The sequence below is a fragment of the Anopheles stephensi genome, chromosome 3, assembly GCF_013141755.1.
Source record: "Anopheles stephensi strain Indian chromosome 3, UCI_ANSTEP_V1.0, whole genome shotgun sequence".
Lineage (NCBI taxonomy): Eukaryota > Metazoa > Arthropoda > Insecta > Diptera > Culicidae > Anopheles > Anopheles stephensi.
In genome coordinates this window covers 933,692-950,784 of record NC_050203.1, presented here as the reverse complement: position 1 = coordinate 950,784, position 17,093 = coordinate 933,692, and the positions used below count along the sequence as shown (strand labels likewise).

Sequence of the window (17,093 nt, the reverse complement as noted above, 5' to 3'; positions counted from 1 at the left end):
AACGTTCCGCGTACTTCCACACACACGCATACAGCCATGTGGACTTACCCTCCCATGCCTCCTCCTATATGGCCGTTCATTCCGTTCGACGCCAACCCGTACATACCACCGTGGCCAACCACACCGTCCAGCACGGTCATCGACTGCATCATGTGCGTTTCGCCCATCTGACTAATGCCGGAATCCTTACTGTTCGTATCACGATCCAGCTTGCTCTCGAAGCTATAGTTTTGTATTTCCGCTGTCGTCTTGCGCAGGTTCTTGTACACCTCCTCCGTGTTCATCGATTCCGCCGCCGTCGCTTCCACCGATGCTTGCCGTGAACGCGGGCCTGGCGAGTAAGGTGCGCGAGAGAGAGCGATTAGCCGAATTACGGAAAGCATTCACAGCCCATTCCCCGGAACACACAACACACACAGTCACGGGAAACAGACAAGGTGAGTACAAACGAGATGGAGTACACGGGGGGAGGGGAAAGGGGGCGCATTATTGGCTAGGTGAGAACTACACGAGTAACTTACTAGCGATGTTCTGTAAACTATACGGCCCCTGCTGAGGACTAAGCAATGGTTTGGGGCTCGAAGACGACAGTGGAGATGATGGACTATCGTTTCCTATAGAAAGCAAAAAACGAGGGTGCGCACAGAGCGGGAAAGCGAGAGGATGATACAGAAGAAAAAAATAATCATTTCATCAATTTAATCGTTTCTCGTCGACTGGATGGGGGGAGCGTTTTAGCACTAGAATTCGACTAGCAGGAATAACAAGGGAAGGTGAATGTGGGTCGTCTTGAAGTAGTGACGTTTAACGGTCTAAAATTGGATTCGTTAATTAATTCATCTCATTCCAGGCGAAACTCTAAAACAGCTAGTTACGTTAGGACCTTGTTAGGACGTATGGCTTGAGACCCCCTACCTGAATTGCTCCTTCTCATGTTCTGTTGAATGTAGGCTTTAGCCGTGTCTTGAAACTGTTTTGGAAGATTGGCTAGAGTCATTGTCATCTGTGAAGGGTTAAGAGAGAATTATGTTACCAATCACCGCCCAACTATTCGAATCCGACTACGCTTCCTCACCTGTGATGGATTGCAGTTGTAGAGGGCCACGATGCACATGCGTGCCTGCGACTTAAGCTCGATGCTTTTCTGATCGAGCGACGTCTGAATGATCTTCTGGATCGCATGGTTCACCACCTGCTGGTTCTGCGGATGCACCACAAACTGGGACGCCGTGCAGTAGTTCCCTGCTAGCTGGGAAAGAAATTTCAGCGTTGCCTGGCGGGTCTTTACGTTCGGCGTTTGCGCATTGTCAACTAATATTCTGCAACGGAAGAGCGAGCACGTTAGAAGCCGAAGCCGAGCCGTTGCGAGCCGGAGCAAACAACCGATTGGCGAGTACGTACCGAAAGACACATTGGAGCTGCAGTTCGGCAGGGAAGTACTCGTAGATTAGCTGAAGCGTTTTCCAGATCTTGCCATGCATCGAACCGAGCAGGTCCGTACCGAGTTTGTTGAACAGCCGCGTTAGCAGTATGAACAGCCAGTCCTGCAGATCGGCCGCATGCGACAGGATCAGCTCATTGACCGTGTCCAGAAACAGGGCGTACACCTTGATGTGCGGATCCATGAACATCTTGCGGAACAGGTCGAGCACGCACTGGAGCTGCTGGGGCGTCAGCAGCTTGCCTTCGCTGAGGTATTGCGTCAAGTTGATCAATCCGTCCTTGCGCTCGGACCAGTGCGATGAGGCACAAAAATGGATGATCGTATCGATATCGTCGATCATTTGCCGTGAGCTGTCTAACCGTGTCCGCGAACCGTTCCACGAGAAGGACTGTTGGAAGAGATGCCAGGAAAAAAAAAGTCAAGTTGAACGGATCAAGTCAGCGAGACAGCCAAGAGAGCCCGTAAAAGAGCTGACACTATGCACTTACATCATTGCCCCGCCGGTAACTGTCGTAGCTACGCTCGGAACACACCGAAGACGCTTCACTTTCGTCCGATTCGTCGCGTGAAATTTTCCGATGCAAAGCCAACCTAGCGAAATCGGCACACGGCATATCATGCTCGTCGCCCGGCGATAATGCATCTGCCAGAGCGTTCTCCGCCTCACGGCTTTGCTGCAAGATTTTCTGCGCCAGCACTGGCCGACCGGGATTCAGCGGTGGTCGGCGCGGGCTACCGGTGCCATAGGCGGGACGGCGCAACGAACCGAACTGTGTGTGCGATCTTGTCGGGCTAGTTTCGCGAGAGTTTGCCAGCGAACGCGGAATGCCCGACTGTGCCTTTTTCGGCACCGTTCCCGTTTGTCGATAGATGGATGTCACGCCGCTATACATGTCACGCAGCTTACTCGACGGCGAAGTGCTTCTGGATGTTGCTGCAAATGGTTATTAGAGGACAGAAACAAATACATTACAAATGAGCTTTGTTTAACACCAGCGGAGGCTTCATCGAATCAAGTTTTTGGGTAGGGAAATGGTTGGTGCTAATTTTACACCACGTTCCACCACCCACCCGCCGCGGACGACAATCCGCGCACAGCAGGTGAAGTACGTGGAGCGACGACACCGACCAATGGGGGGTATGGTACAGAAAGGGGAGTTTGTTGTTGTGAGGTGATAATTACGCTGTGACTGTGACACTCCTGCCCTCGATCGGATCTTGCGCTCCGGTGTAGGAGGTTGCTGTGGCGTGGCCGTGTTGTTGCTGGCGGAGTATGAGGTGGCGGATGCTGATGACGGTGTCTTTTTAGCACGTGCTGAAGAAATAAACCAACAACGAGAAACAAACGAGGCACACGTAAGTGTTATGAGCGGGTGAAAATCGTACTGTTGTGTAGACAGAATGGAAAGATACAACACTGTGTCCGCGGTGAGTGTTAATGCTTTTCTTTAATCAGCCGAATGCTTCACTTCATTCATGCCAATTCATGGTCGGCAAACGGCAAACGGGTGTTTTAACCTCTTGCTTAAGGTGACGATAATAGGGAGGTAATACTCGTTCCCTCTTAAATGGCATGGCGCTAGTAAAGCACTCAAGTGAAGAATCCAAAGAAACCAGATATGGCAATCCTAGTTTGTACTGCCCAAAGAAGAATAAGAAGTAGAATAGGCTCACAAGCTGCATGGAACACACTCGCACGCAAGTTTTCGTAGTAATGCACAGTAGAATGAAAACATGATGAGATAGGACAAAATGATTTAATTTACATCTGGCGTGGTAAAATGTAGTTAAAGATATTTTATAATTTTCCACACATTTTTAGATAAAATTAAGAATAATTAACTATTTTTAATTGATTCATTCTCCAGTTTTTGTACCATTTACGCAAGTTTATAAAGTATGTAGTAAAAATATGCTTAAATACCAAATTTATTCATTTATTACAATCAAAAATGATACAAATATGGATCAGTAATGGCTGAAATTACAATTGAACTTATATAAAGCAATTAAAAAAGTAAATGAAAACTGACAAAATGTCTAGTGAATACTTTAACAAACTTTCATGACAACTTACAATAACTTTTAATATTTATAATAATAATATTAACTAAATTAAAGGTTAATTTATTCTTCTTCTTCCTTGGCACTAGAACCTCGAGAGGTCTCGGCCTGCCATTCCTGGCTTTCTGTGACTTGGTTTTCACCCATAGCAAAGTAGTCAGCCCTGCGTACGGGGAGGCGGTCTAGATAGGATTTGAACTTCGGCCCTGCCGTGTAAAGACCGGCGCCGTTATCGCCTCAGCCACCAGACCGCCCGCAAAGGTTAATTCAAATATTACTTTTATGCCCTAAATACATGCACCCCGTAAAACTTGTGAGCCTATTCTACTCCTTAGCCGAAGCTTTTTTCCAGAGGGCTTTTCCACCCAGTAGTCTCAAACGAGAATAGTTTGATAGGAAGGTCTACTACTTATCGTCACCAAAATCAAGGCAATTTCAGCTGTAATGACTGTGAGTATTAATTTTAAAAAACAATAAAACCAATCTTTTAGTTTCACACCATGCGGAAAAATACATGCAAAACAGAACCAAAATCCTGATGCCAGTTTAATGCTGCGCCAATTAAATCGTTCTAAATCTAATTACCAAATGCTTCTATCCGCCGAGCTAACTTACCTTGTTGCGCGTAATGTCCCTCTAGTGAATGCAACCATACCACACCATATCATATCGTGGCCAAAGATACAGTCGGCCGGAAGTTTCAGATATTAGTTTTCACGTCAATAAATCACGCACACACACACACCGTACAGTTTACGCATTCGCATGCATGTCAGTTGAGGTTCCGATCGGGTCAGATCAGCGTTCGAAGCGTCAAGGAAAACGGGTTGGCAGTACAAATGCGAAATAAAAAGGGCAATGTTAGTCGTCGGGGGGAGAGCAAGTTGAAGGCAAATATCAAATCTAAACTGAAAAGCATCTGGATAACTATTTAAAAACAAATCGTAGTTCGCTTTTCTTTGGGTAGAAAACGCAATTCTCAGGTTTCGCACTTACGCAGAGACGCCGTTCCGGAGGTCACTTTCAGCCGGGCCAGGGTAGAGTACTGTGCTCTGGCTCGGGCACGCTGGGCAGCGGCCGTATCGACGGCGGACACACTCCTAAAACCACCGGCAGCTCCCGCTGTTGTTCGGTACGCGTTCGGTCGGGCGTGTGTAGCGGGAGAATTAGTTATGAGCGGCGGGCGGGCAGGCAGGTGGGCGGCCGGGCGGGCACAGCATCACAACAGCAGCGCGCACACACACACACACAAACACAATGGCAGATAGTGGGGCCAGGATTGAAAGAAAAGAAGATGAGCAGCGTTGAGTAATGAGCAATGATCAAGTGTCCACTCTAAAACCCATTCCTTAAGACCATGCGGCAGCGCAAGAGACACTCACACAGAAATAGAAACTCAAACACAAATACACAGCATGATCATAGAAAGGTAATGAAGAAACATAATCACCGGAAAGGGAAAGAAAGCGGATGTTAGTAACTGAGTAAATGAAGGATAGTATTTACAAAACGCCGCAACTGACAACAAAAGATCGACGCACGCAAGAAACCGCCAGAACACAGGAATTGGTTTTTAATACAATCAAATCATAATACAGAGAGACACAACACAAACGGAACGGACAATTTTTTGCAACTGTTTCTGTACAACAATCGAAACCGGAAACGATGAAAAAAAAAAACAAAATCTTCAAACAACGCATTCGAATCCGCGCCAAAATTAAGACCACAAAGGAAGAAGGCCACAAACATCAACAGTATCAACGTCACGCGATCGTTTCAACTTGGTACAACCTCGGGCAGCCAATGGTGGCGGCTGTTGCGACTGTTGCGCCGTCTGTTGGTTCGCGGCGTTCGCGTCCCGGGCAGTCGTCGCCACGGGAATGCCGCTCCGGTTGCGATTGAGCGTTCTCGGGAGCGATGGTGCCCGCTGCAGCCGTGTCGAGCCGGCCGATGATGATGCTGCGGATCCTGGGACTGTGGTGAGATTTTCCGTGCTGACGCTCGTGGCGCTTACTGTGTGGCGTTGGCCAATGATTTGTAGCAATTTTGAAGGGTTGATTCGTTTGTTGCAATTGTTAGAGTGCGCGCAGTTGCACGGATGGAAAGAAGGTAAGATGAGACGAGATCAGAGAAGGCAGCAGAAGATAGACAGCGAGAAAGAGAAAAGACAAATGCCGTTACGATACATGTTTTGAATGATAATGTGTGTTGTCGGTACAACACTCCCAAAACTATTGGTGAGCAGCAAGTTCCCTACTAGAGCGGGACCAGATAGTGAAATTAGTTGTGAAAGCAACAAAAGGGCAAGAAAAAGATATTTTGGAAATGAACTAAAATCGTAAATTGAAAGTGCATCCGAAATCCGGAAAAGAAAATTCGTACGCAGTGCTATAGGGAAAGTACGGAAGTCAGGTTCAACTAAACAGTACAGATTTAAACAAAGCTAATCAAGAACATAAACCAATTATATGGTGCAGATAGAGTAGCATAGAGAACAGATAATGCGATTTTGCAGCGAAACAGATGGAAGCAAACACCAGGAAACTTTGGGAAAAATTAAACAGCTTCTACAAAGCAGGACTTGCCGCACTCGAGCGGATCGAGAGTAGGATACATTCTAGGTGCAGTGTAGAACGGCCTGAACCTGCTGCTTGAATTACCTGGCGGTTGTGCGGTCGCGGGACTTCGCAACCCGGACGATTGTCTTCGTTCTTTATGGGGGCATTAGAATGGGGAGTTTGGATTTGATTTGAGTTTGGCGAGACAATGATTGGATCGCACGTGATATTTGCCATTGGCGATGATGTGAAGAACGAGTGTTGCATCGTGAAGGAGAGCATATGTGAAAGAAAACAAAAACGGCAGAGATGAATTGTTGCGCATTAAACGATCGGACACCGGTGAGGTGCATTGGGGTTTGGTTAATCCATTCGTGGGTGGGGTGGGTGGGAATGATTTTTGAACTGGACAGAGCGAACGTTACAAACGCAGTCACCAAGCTGTGCCATCGATTGCAAACTAAACGTAAACACAACTAAATCCGCAGTCCTTGCAACGAGTTGAACACCAATTGTGTGATGTGGCGGGAATAATTCACCAATCAATTGATTGCCCCAGAGGAGCGGGTGTGTCGCAAAGGTGAGCTGTGTCCATGGGATGGGGGCGAACCAGCCGTGTGGGAGCAACGGTTTTGGCGGAAGGATCGGTGGAATCAGGGTGTTTGATAATGGATAGCTAGAAGTAACATTTAACACATACTTATCACCCCACCAGAGACAGAATTCAAGCTACTGTTGCTGCCACGTAGACTAACACTCATTGAGTTGGTACCGTTTGTTCCGAGATTGTCCCGTTCGCGCTCGAGTGTGCGCTGGGTAGAAATGTCCAACGAACCGTACAGGTTGTCTGCCAGATCAGGGAAGTGACGCCGAAAGCTCCAGAATGCACTGCAAAGAGGGAACGGGTGTGAATGTTAGCAGATGTCAGGCAGGCAGAAACGGTTGTGCTGATTGCCATTCCATTACCATCGACTGTGCCGCCGAGCATCGTTGTCCGCGTCGGTCATCCCCTTGCGGAGTGCTTCCCGCAACAAGCTGCTATGCTTTTCCAGCGCCTTTGTAGGCCACTCGTCAAACAGCAAGCTGAGCATCTCGCAAAGCGTGCTGCGGATGTCTTTCGATTTCGAGAGCATGAGATTCTGCGTCAAGATCGGTATGATCTTCGGTGCGTGCGTGTAGCGTATCACGTACTTCAGCGCAACCGTGCCCGCGGACGAGATTACTTTGGCCGAGTTCTGGATCAGGTTGATCAGCTCCTGCAGTATGTAGATGGTGAACTGGTCCAGCCGGCTGCGCAACACTTTGCTCATGTACGCGAGCGTAATGCACGCCTCGCGGATCACCTGCGACCGCAGCTCCTTCAGGATGTCGAGGAACGCGATCGACAGGTCCTTCAGCTGCTGGGTGAATGCCGGCGAACCCTGCACATTGATCATCAGCAGCGAGCGGATCTTTTTAAGCGCGTCCACCCGCTTCTCCCAGTCCACGCTCTTGTCGCCGATCAGCGTGTTGATCGACTTCACGTGCTCGTCCATATCGCGCTGGGAGAAGACCGTCAGCTGCGGCACGTTCTCGAACGACGCCTCGAACACCTCGTGCGACACAGCGCCCGCCGCTAGCAGCAGATCACCCGAACCGGCCGTCTGCGTCTCGAAAAGCGGCTTCCGTGGCGTGGCCGCTGACGGTGTGCGCTTCACTAACCGCGTCGGCCGCTCGACGACCGCGGACCGGTCCAGCTCGTCGTGACCACCACCACCACCACCGGTGGCTGCCTGCAGTGCGGACGGTAACAGCAACCCATCGTTCCGCGTCTCGTCAAACTTCTGCTCGAGTATGGCCGCCTTCGTTGGCGGTACGTCACGCTTCTTCAGATCGACGCGCAACTTTTCGCCGACGTGCTTATATATCTCGACCAGCGTCTGAATGGCGGCATCGCGGACTGTGGGTGCTGGGTCACCGAGCAGGCTAACGATCGGCTGGATGTACGTCTTCACCGACAGTGACTGTGTGCCGTACTCGTTGAGCGTGCTGACGATCGTCTGCAGGAACTCTTCGCGCACCTTGGCGTTCTTGTGCTTGAAGCAGATGCTCAGCTTGTCGAGCAGCGACTGCGGAACCACCACCCGGCACTCCATTAGCTTGTGCAGGAGCAGCTGTGCCTTCTCCCGTACCGTATCGCGACTGTCACCGAGCCGGTCAATCACATGCGGCAGGATGGTGGAGGTGTACGCGTTAAAGTCTTGTCCGAGGCGCACGATCAGCTCTGTAAACGCTTCCAGGGCGCGCTGTGCAATCTGTAATCGAGAGTAGAGAGGACACGATGACACCATTATCAATCTTGATTTAATGAAGTTTAACGCTAAACTTCATGTGGAACTCAACAGGGCTCCAGAAGTTCCCTTATTTGGATGAATTCTAGGGGATTTTCCACATGCACCACCTCCCTCAGATACAGTCAATTAATAACGGAATGAAAAGGGCGAGTTCTACTCCAGCTCTAGCCCTATTCCCAATGAAGATCAACTGTCTCTTTGAGTGCATGAACCTCATATATCACCCTGTCATGTTAATAAAGATAAAGCAGCGGTACCGTATGCGTTACACTATTCCCAAGGCTAGCGTGTTTTAGATAACCAAAACATGATGATGATCCAGTTTGTTTGTTCTTATCAACTTGGTTCCAGCTTTACTGATAATCACTCAAAGACCCCAGAGTCCAGATTCCTAAAGCAATCAACGAACTTTACCAGATTTGCCATGAAACCAGCGCGCAAAGTACGGTAGCGAAAGAGCGAACTCTTCGCTGAATTAGCTTGGTCTATGATTAAAACTTTCTCTCATTTTCACCCCAAAAATTGTTCACTTTATGGATGCAACCTAGGACGAGCAAAACCACGCAAAAAGGTTATTACGGACAATTTAGAAGAGCGTGCGCTCATCATCACCACGAACCGGCACGAACAGAGTGACAGCCATTTGGGGCCTCCCGTGACCACCGAAAATTTCGTACTTCCAGCGAAAGTACCCACCATCTTCGGTGCGCATCATCATTCCGATTTGAAGTCACGGAGCGTATGGGTGTCCAGGAGAGGAGCAGTAATGAAGAAGACCGCTTAAATAAGTCGCAGTGCGTCGAGGGAGGGCTCGAATTTAAAAGAAACAACCGACCACCATTTCGTTCAATTGAACCAATTCGAGTTGGACCGGCCATAAAACCTTGTGCGCACAACATTGCACCACATTGCACTCCGGGCCGGGTCGGGCGGTCGGGTGAATTCATCAGCAAACGGAATCTCTAATCGTTTCCAGCAAAGCACCGCCACTTCTTCTGCTTCTGTTCATTTGGTTTGATTTATTAAAAAAAAAACCCCAGTATGATCTTCTGCCCTGCGTGAAGTGGTGCAAAATATCATAAACCATCAAATCGCACAGTGTCCCGGGGCCCGTCGTCCGCTCTCTACTCCACCGTTGCGCTCGGGATATGCGATCGATGACCCGCGACCGTTGTGAGCCGCTGCTGCAGACAAGCGCCAAACGATCTTCGATCTTTCTTGCGGCTTGAGAAGGGTTGGGCATCGTTCACACGTGACGAAAATGGTTTTTTAGGTTACGGGCGTGGAATCGAGAGGTTCTTCCAGCAAGGAAAACGCCGAGAACGACACTCCCCTCCCATGATGGGCGCGAGAACTCTTTTGTTGTGATTTCTATCGTGATCTTAAAATGAAAAACTAAGGCAAATAGAGAGCACATATGCTTGATCATCAACTAATGGGCTAATGGTCTCTATTTCTGGAGCCAAAGGCTGCCAGTTTCTCTACCGGATATCAAACGCAATCGCAAACATGTCGACGAGACAATAATGATAAATTTTGATTCGCTCTACAACAAACCCAAGCATCCAACTCCAATACCAAGAGCCGGGTTTCAACCACCCCGTCCATATCGTGTCCTCTTGCAAACCTGACGCAATCGCCGATTGCCCCATCCCACGCTGTTATCGCGGATAACACAGCCGGACCCGTTGTATTCTAGATAACTTATCAAGGACGCAGTCCAACACGACATGGAACGAAATTGGACCTCCGGAATGTCTGGGTGAACATAGTGACGAATCATAAACGGTTCTTCATCGTTGCTGCAATACCTCTCCTACCTAACCTTAGGAGAGGTTTGTTATCTAACTTTGGAGAAATTAGTAGTGTGCCACGTCGGCAAAACAGCTCTTTTGGTCGTTCGAATCAAGTGAACCTCACTTTACCTACTTTGCGCGCCCACACAGACGAGGGCAGGAACCCGGGGGGTTACTTGTTCACTTAAAAAACTGATTCGATTAAGTAAGTAACACGTCCATCGGTGAAGGTCGACCAAACCTCCGACGGACTTAAATGACAACATGCTGCAGAGTACATTGCCACATGAAACCAAAAGTGGGGACTAACGTGTGCTGTGTTTCTTTAAATATACTTTTTCCAGAGCAACGATACTCACAATTACTTCAATTTCAACGGAGAAACTTCGTCACAAAAACGTTTAAACGAGGTAACAAATATATACACTGTGATGATGGAATTGTTGATTTGGAAGGTCTACTAGATTGGGCAAATATACAACGCTCGGGTTTCTTGACACATCGGCGTAGCACATGTTTGGATGTTAGCAACTATCCCAGTAAGCTTTTACTGCCATTTGTGTGATGGTAGCCCAGCGCACGGAGAAGCCCAGCGGACAAATATAGATGGGGGGCATAATAAAAACGTGGTAAAAATTAATATCGCTGACCGCAGTTCGTTCCAATCGGTCGTAGTAGAGGAGAAGGTGTTTGCATAACGTCACTGCATGGAAGACCCAGAGGTAAATAGCCCGGGATGCAGTTAATCGACCCCCACTCCGACCCAGTTTGGTCATAAAATTCGATACGGCGCTGGTCTGACCTCATCTGTCGTAAGTGATACGCGCCCAAAGGCTTCATTATATGCATCGGGCAGGATCTTATTGCATTTTCATTCATACATTGCATAAACACTGCACAGCTTTGCAGGTTTATTAATTCTTCCTTCCAAGTGAACGACGACGTGTGGTCAGGGAGGTTCATCGTCCGTGGCACGCGCGAAGCAGCATGGGGACACATCTTCAAGCTCAAAGGTTAACGGAATTCTAAAATCTTTCATACGAGTGTCGTAAAGCCTTCTCCATATGTTCGGTCATCACTTCGGACGTCAAGATTATCCTCCACTGCCCTATGACGCCATAGTGTCAATGGGTAGCCATCGGTGAAGCAGTGGTGGATGGTTGGTTTAGTGTGGGCAGGTGGTTCCACCAAGCGGAAAGTGGCCCCCGCATGACCTGCACACACTCACACAAACAGCATTGCCAGACAAGGTTCTTACCTGTGGCAGCTACCTCATTCCCTCGCCCGCTCTTTCCCACCTGCAGCGATCCAATATGGAGGAGTTGTCTCTAATCGTCACTGCAAACCTCGCAAGAAAGCAAGTAGTAGCGCGGAGCTGAGCTCCAGGGACAAAACCGCGCGTCTCGTTGTATCGAGTCTCGCCGCTCTTTTTGGCGTCATCGCCGCGTGGCCATAATCGTCTACTGGGGCTAAAACTTCACCTCACCACGGACACGAACATTCGACACGTAAAAGGCGCGCAGTTCATTAAAATGTTTCTCATTTTTCTTTGTCAAACCAACAGCCAACCAACTGCTGCTAGCTCGCGGTGTTTGTTGTGTGAGGAGGGTCTCCACGTTGTGGAGGGAAACCTCCACAAACGATCGCAACACGGAGCGCGGATCGAACCCGATTTGGATCGAACTGTCGCCATTCACTGTCGCAGGTGGAGGGAGTTGTGCGTGTGTGTGTGTGTGTACATTCCTCCCAAGTAGAAGGGGCAGGAAGAGTACGAGGAGAACAGGAAGAGACGATCGGTAATAAAGCAACCTACCTTATGGTGACTTCCGGTCATCCACGGAATCAGCCCATCGATGAGCAGGCCGAGGTCGGTGCATTCGATCGAATTCTCCGAATCGCTCAGATACAGCACCAGATCCTCGGCCAGCTGGGCCTTCACGCGCATGTCCGCCTTTGCCATCTGCGTGACGTATCCGTCGATGTCGACGGGCTTTTGGTACGCCATCCTGACGGTTGTGTGTGTCCTGTTCGTAAGCGGTTCTCGCAAGAGATCCTTTGTCCCCGAGGTGGCCTGCCTCCACAGTTGTGGCCACCGTATCCTACGAGCCGCTTCCTTTTACTTTCGGTGATTGATTGTTGGGAGTAGTTAATCTTCAAAACTTAAAACCGCCTCCACACGGTGTTTGCAGGCCTCGCCTCTGCTCTCACTCTTCGTCACTATTTTCGTCAATTCCAATCAACTTCCAGCTTCAACGTTTTCGGGATTTTTATTTGATCGCGTCTTTCGTGTCTTCACGCGCTATCGAGAATTGATCGCTTGGCAATAATTTTGCTCAAAGAATTCTTCACCTTTCCACTTGTTTACTTTTTTCTTCTCTTTCGTCTCGCTAATGAATACATTGATTGATTTGCATGCCTTCAACCTGCTGCTGCTGCCGTCGATCGGTTGTCATTGATTTGGAACACACTAAACAATCACACACACACACGGAAAGCACTTCTTCTGCGCCTTTTTTTTGCACACTGGTGCAGTCGTCGGTATATTTATTATAATTTTGTAGCTTTCCTGTAAATCACTACCAGGGAAGCTTGTCATCAGCTCGTTTCGCACTCAACTCACACTTTTCCACCTTTTTCTTCCGCTTCTGGCAAAAAGGAATTTTGGGAACAATTCGCCCCGGACTCGCACACACGCGAATAATACGCTTCTTTACTTCACTGCGTTAAAACACTTTCGCGGCAATATCTATCGAACAGACCCGGGAAGCGAAACAAACTTACTCACTTTTTAAAACGTAGAGATAAACAGATGCGGTTGCTGTTGAAGAGAGATTGCGGATATGGGTAAGTACTAAGCGGCCAATTGCAGCTAATTTGCATTCGATTAGCTATGATTTATTTGCAGTGAAACTGGAGAACTCGAATTTTGCGAGTTGATCGTTCTATTTACTTTCCACCTGCGAAGGAAGGAATCCGGACCAGCCTTCGGATTTATAATTGGTTATTTGAATTTTAATGCTTCACGTAAGAATATTCCTACAAACAGTGGAATTTGCAACGACTTCACTTTTCATTCAGATAGAAGCCCCGTAGCCCCCACAGATTAGTTTTATTTATAAAGTTATCCTTTTATGATCGACGAAACTGTGCAGAATGTCTGAAGCATCTAGCATCGGGCAAGTATGTCGACAGCTAGCTTAAAGCTGTCATAATTCTCCACACAGCCAAACTCCCCAACGCGATGGCGATGCATATCTTCCAGAGCTTAATCCAGTAACCTAGTTAGGAGGGCTTAGGCCATTTGACGCGGCGCTTGTTTTTGGCAGACATCCCACACCAAATTTCCAACCACCATTCGCACCACAATCGCATGCCTGTCCTCCTATTATACAATCTCTAGAATCCGTTACCATTCTAGCTCAAGCTCAACATCAGTATAGAAAGCAACGCTGCATTGCTATAAAATTTTGCATATCAGATCATCCCCACAATGTATAAACCTTCCATACAGAACATCGTACGAGCTTCATGGGATTCATTTCCGTATGCTTAATGAAGGTGGAGGTGAAACAAAATGTGTAATGGACATTGCATCATCAATTAAACAGCAATCAAGGTGAGCAAAAAAACACCCATTTAACCTACAGTTCAGGTTCCACCGTTCGGCCATCAACTTTACATTACACTCGAGCGAGGGACGACGACGTGTGACCGTCTAAACACTGTCTTGGTAAAACATAAAAACAAAACTGAGCCTCAACATCAACATGAGCTCTTGCTCATCCTCTGTCTGTTCTGTGGCGGGATGGGATGGCCAGTTGCAGTTGAGTGTTGATAATTACGATACCTCCACGCGTAGTGTCACCATCTCACACATCAAACCGCCAAAAGCATTCGCTCATCGCCACCACTTCTAATCAATGTTCGGACCCAGAGCAACCAAATCGTGCCAGAGTGGCAATGGTACACACACGTACGCACGCACACTCGTCGAACGTCGTGCGGCTCCAAGTTTTTTGACAGTCGACAGAAATGATCTAATCGTTCGAAATAAATATTTACATTTCGATTACGCATCGAATCCCAGTTGTAGTAGGCTCGAAACAGCCTTGTCAAACCAGTAGTGTGTCTCGATGCGTCATGGTGTGTGCGTGCGTGTCGACGGGTTTGTTTTGAGCACTGTTCTCGCCCAGACTTCTAGGTTGACAACTCTCTTGGCAGCCTTGCAAAAAAAGGATATTCTTGTGGAATGCTTAAAAATGGAAACACTCATACACACGTTCCTTTTCCGATGTGCAGAATAAGACGGTATGGTAGATATTCCGGGGTATTACGTAGTCGCACACCAACGGAAGCAACCTCTCTACCAACACCGCAACGCGACGTATTTGCAAGGGCGCAGAGCGCGCACTACATAACAAATATCGAATGCGGTCGTCGTGTGTGGGGGGCTGACTGCTTCCTTGGGACACCCACCCAACCCCCATTTCTTTGCGTCAACCAACGCGCTACGGTCTCTCTCACTGGGCTCGTGCTCTGGTATGAGTGCGGTGCAACTGTGTGCTCCATTTAAAGCCTGCACTGCCTATCCTCTGCTTCCACTTCTTGCTCACGAACATCACCTTTCGCACGCACGCACTGTGCGAACAACACGAAAAAGCTGACTGGCAGGAAGAGTGCGGCGAAGGGAGTAATGCGACCGAGGGCAATTTGCACACAATGTTGTGCCGTTTTTACTGTTCTGTTGAGTAAGTGTACGTCCCATGTTACATCTCGTTGTGCTAACTAAAACAAAACACCGGATAGCCATCATCAATGGTGATGATTTGGTGCGGTGTGTTCTTATCGTAGTCTTCCAATGCCTAGCAACCAAGGGAACAAATGCACGATCAGAGTTGCTTAATTTTTACTCTTTCTTCGGAGATGTTCTACTTCCGGGTTTGTTGAAGCTTGCATTTTCACCAATTGTGCGTAGTTCGCTCCAAAATTTGTCTTTTTCACCATTATGCAAGGCCACCATGGCTCGTTCCACGGATAAACAGGCCAAAAAATGGAAAATAAAACTCTCTCAACTGGTTCAGATGGCTGACTGTAGCACTTACTACAAATAATCCACCAGCAGCAAGTAAACTAGAAAGAAGAGAGTAAAATGTTGGTCATTCATTTCTGTCATCGTACGCAGTAGTCATCAGCGCTTGGTTACTTTCCAACGCCGAACAAAAACAAATAAGCAGAAAACATCCAGCGACACCACAACTTCCACGGGGCTTTGGCCAACTGGTGTCAGCTCTCGGGCGACTTTTCGGCAACCGGAGGCACAACGGCCGGATGGACATGATGTTTTGTTTTATGGGAATTGGCCCACCACCATCTTAATGAAGCGAAATTTCACTCCACTTCTCGCTCTCTTCTCAATCCCTTCCATTGTGCACAGCGGTTACTTTGTTTTGTACTTTTGGGCCGTTGTTCCGTCATCCGCAATACACGGTGGAGATAAACACGAACAGACAGAGCGTTCTCCCTTCGACATTACAGGAGGTGTGGTGTGTAGATGGAGCCGATTCTCCAACACAACGATTAGATTGAATTCGGAAACATGCCAGCACATCACCATCCCAACACGGAATTGGAATATCACTTTTTGACTACTTCTACCTCACAATGATGGGCCTCCCGCTTGGAACAGAAAAAAGCACACACAGAGCACACAACCTTCCGAGTGAAATTTCGCAAATTTTCAACCACACACACTCGATTCATCATTTCTGTAGATTAGTGAATGCTCGGAAACACCGGGCCAACAACACACTCATACGGCCAAAACTCGTACGCACACACACGAAACCCCGCAAACACTCGCACGCACACACATGCATACACTGGCAAGCCCGCATTGGAAAAATCACGCAACTCAAAATCTTCCCACACGGGAAAGGCTTCACGCCACCAGCCTACACCACAAGCTGCTTGCCGTGACAGGTTCACCGAACAGGGTACGATTCTTTCACGGATTGTTTCACGAAATGGCCCACTCTCTGTACGAGATGGTACGTGCAGCTACGCGACACACGGAATCAGATTCACCTCGCAGCTGCACACATATGCAACCGGAACTGGTGTGTGGAGTGTTTTTCTTTTTCCTTTACTACCGCAGAGGATCAGTGGCACCACAAAAGAGTGCACAAAAGCTCGCTTTGGAAGAAAAATCCAAAATTTCACCACTTTTCACACACACGCACACACACACACCCGCTCTGGATGAAAGAAGAACTTGTTGGCGTTGGCCGTCGTCACTTCCTCCATACCTCGGTCCAATTTCTGCCCGACCGACACACACGGGGTGCGACCCTTTGGGAGCGCTACGACGCCAGGACAATGGGGTTTCTTTTGGCGGATGAAGCGCAAACGGGGTACACTTACATTTTCCGGTTATCACTTGCATTTAACCGTTTCGGAATCTGCCGATTGACAACATTTTGCCAATCAAATCTTATTCCCGTTTTTCTTGCTTCACACTCAGCACTCGTCAACCTCTGTCTCGCAAACACACGAACAACACTCGGGCTATGCGCTAGTTTTCGAGTTTCCGTCGCTTGGCCCGTATGTACGCAGCATTCCCTTGCGCTGTTGGGTGTGTGCGTGTGTCGTAAGCAGTCGGGTGATAGGTTCGGGTTGGGTGCTTCACTATTTGTGAAGCCGTTGTCTGTTCTGAGCGCTTGAAGCGTCATTTGTCGTTCAGTACGATGCAGTGGCGAGAACATGGGTTAATTTAGCCGATAAAAGTTCTGCCAGTCTTTATTCTGCAAAAAACATCTTTATTTGATATTTGTTATCACTGAAATAGAGAAATATAAGTTGAAATAAAAATTTGAATTAAAAAAAAATTAAGGGCCCC

At 48.1% G+C, this 17,093-nt stretch overlaps 1 protein-coding gene across 11 annotated transcripts in view; it reads right to left on the bottom strand.

Moving 5' to 3' along the window:
* LOC118512048 (CLIP-associating protein) overlaps positions 1-17,093 on the bottom strand; it is a 98,773-nt gene that overhangs the window by 3,189 nt on the left and 78,491 nt on the right. The window contains exons 1-16 of one of the 11 annotated variants that reach the window (XM_036055883.1): positions 16,619-16,801; positions 15,301-15,328; positions 12,012-13,016; positions 7,036-8,363; positions 6,770-6,957; positions 6,172-6,222; positions 5,303-5,524; positions 4,505-4,630; positions 4,124-4,144; positions 2,628-2,759; positions 1,933-2,378; positions 1,402-1,832; positions 1,076-1,319; positions 916-1,003; positions 522-614; positions 49-331 (exon numbers count right to left, since the gene is read on the bottom strand). In XM_036055883.1, coding sequence (XP_035911776.1) covers positions 49-331; positions 522-614; positions 916-1,003; positions 1,076-1,319; positions 1,402-1,832; positions 1,933-2,378; positions 2,628-2,759; positions 4,124-4,144; positions 4,505-4,630; positions 5,303-5,524; positions 6,172-6,222; positions 6,770-6,957; positions 7,036-8,363; positions 12,012-12,203 — 3,845 coding nt within the window. In that variant the 5' untranslated portion in view covers positions 12,204-13,016; positions 15,301-15,328; positions 16,619-16,801. Of the gene's footprint in view, positions 1-48; positions 332-521; positions 615-915; positions 1,004-1,075; positions 1,320-1,401; positions 1,833-1,932; positions 2,379-2,627; positions 2,760-4,123; positions 4,145-4,504; positions 4,631-5,302; positions 5,525-6,171; positions 6,223-6,769; positions 6,958-7,035; positions 8,364-12,011; positions 13,017-15,300; positions 15,329-16,618; positions 16,803-17,093 lie in introns of those variants that run through there. The other 10 variants (XM_036055882.1, XM_036055884.1, XM_036055887.1 and 7 more) reach the window with 10 other exon arrangements.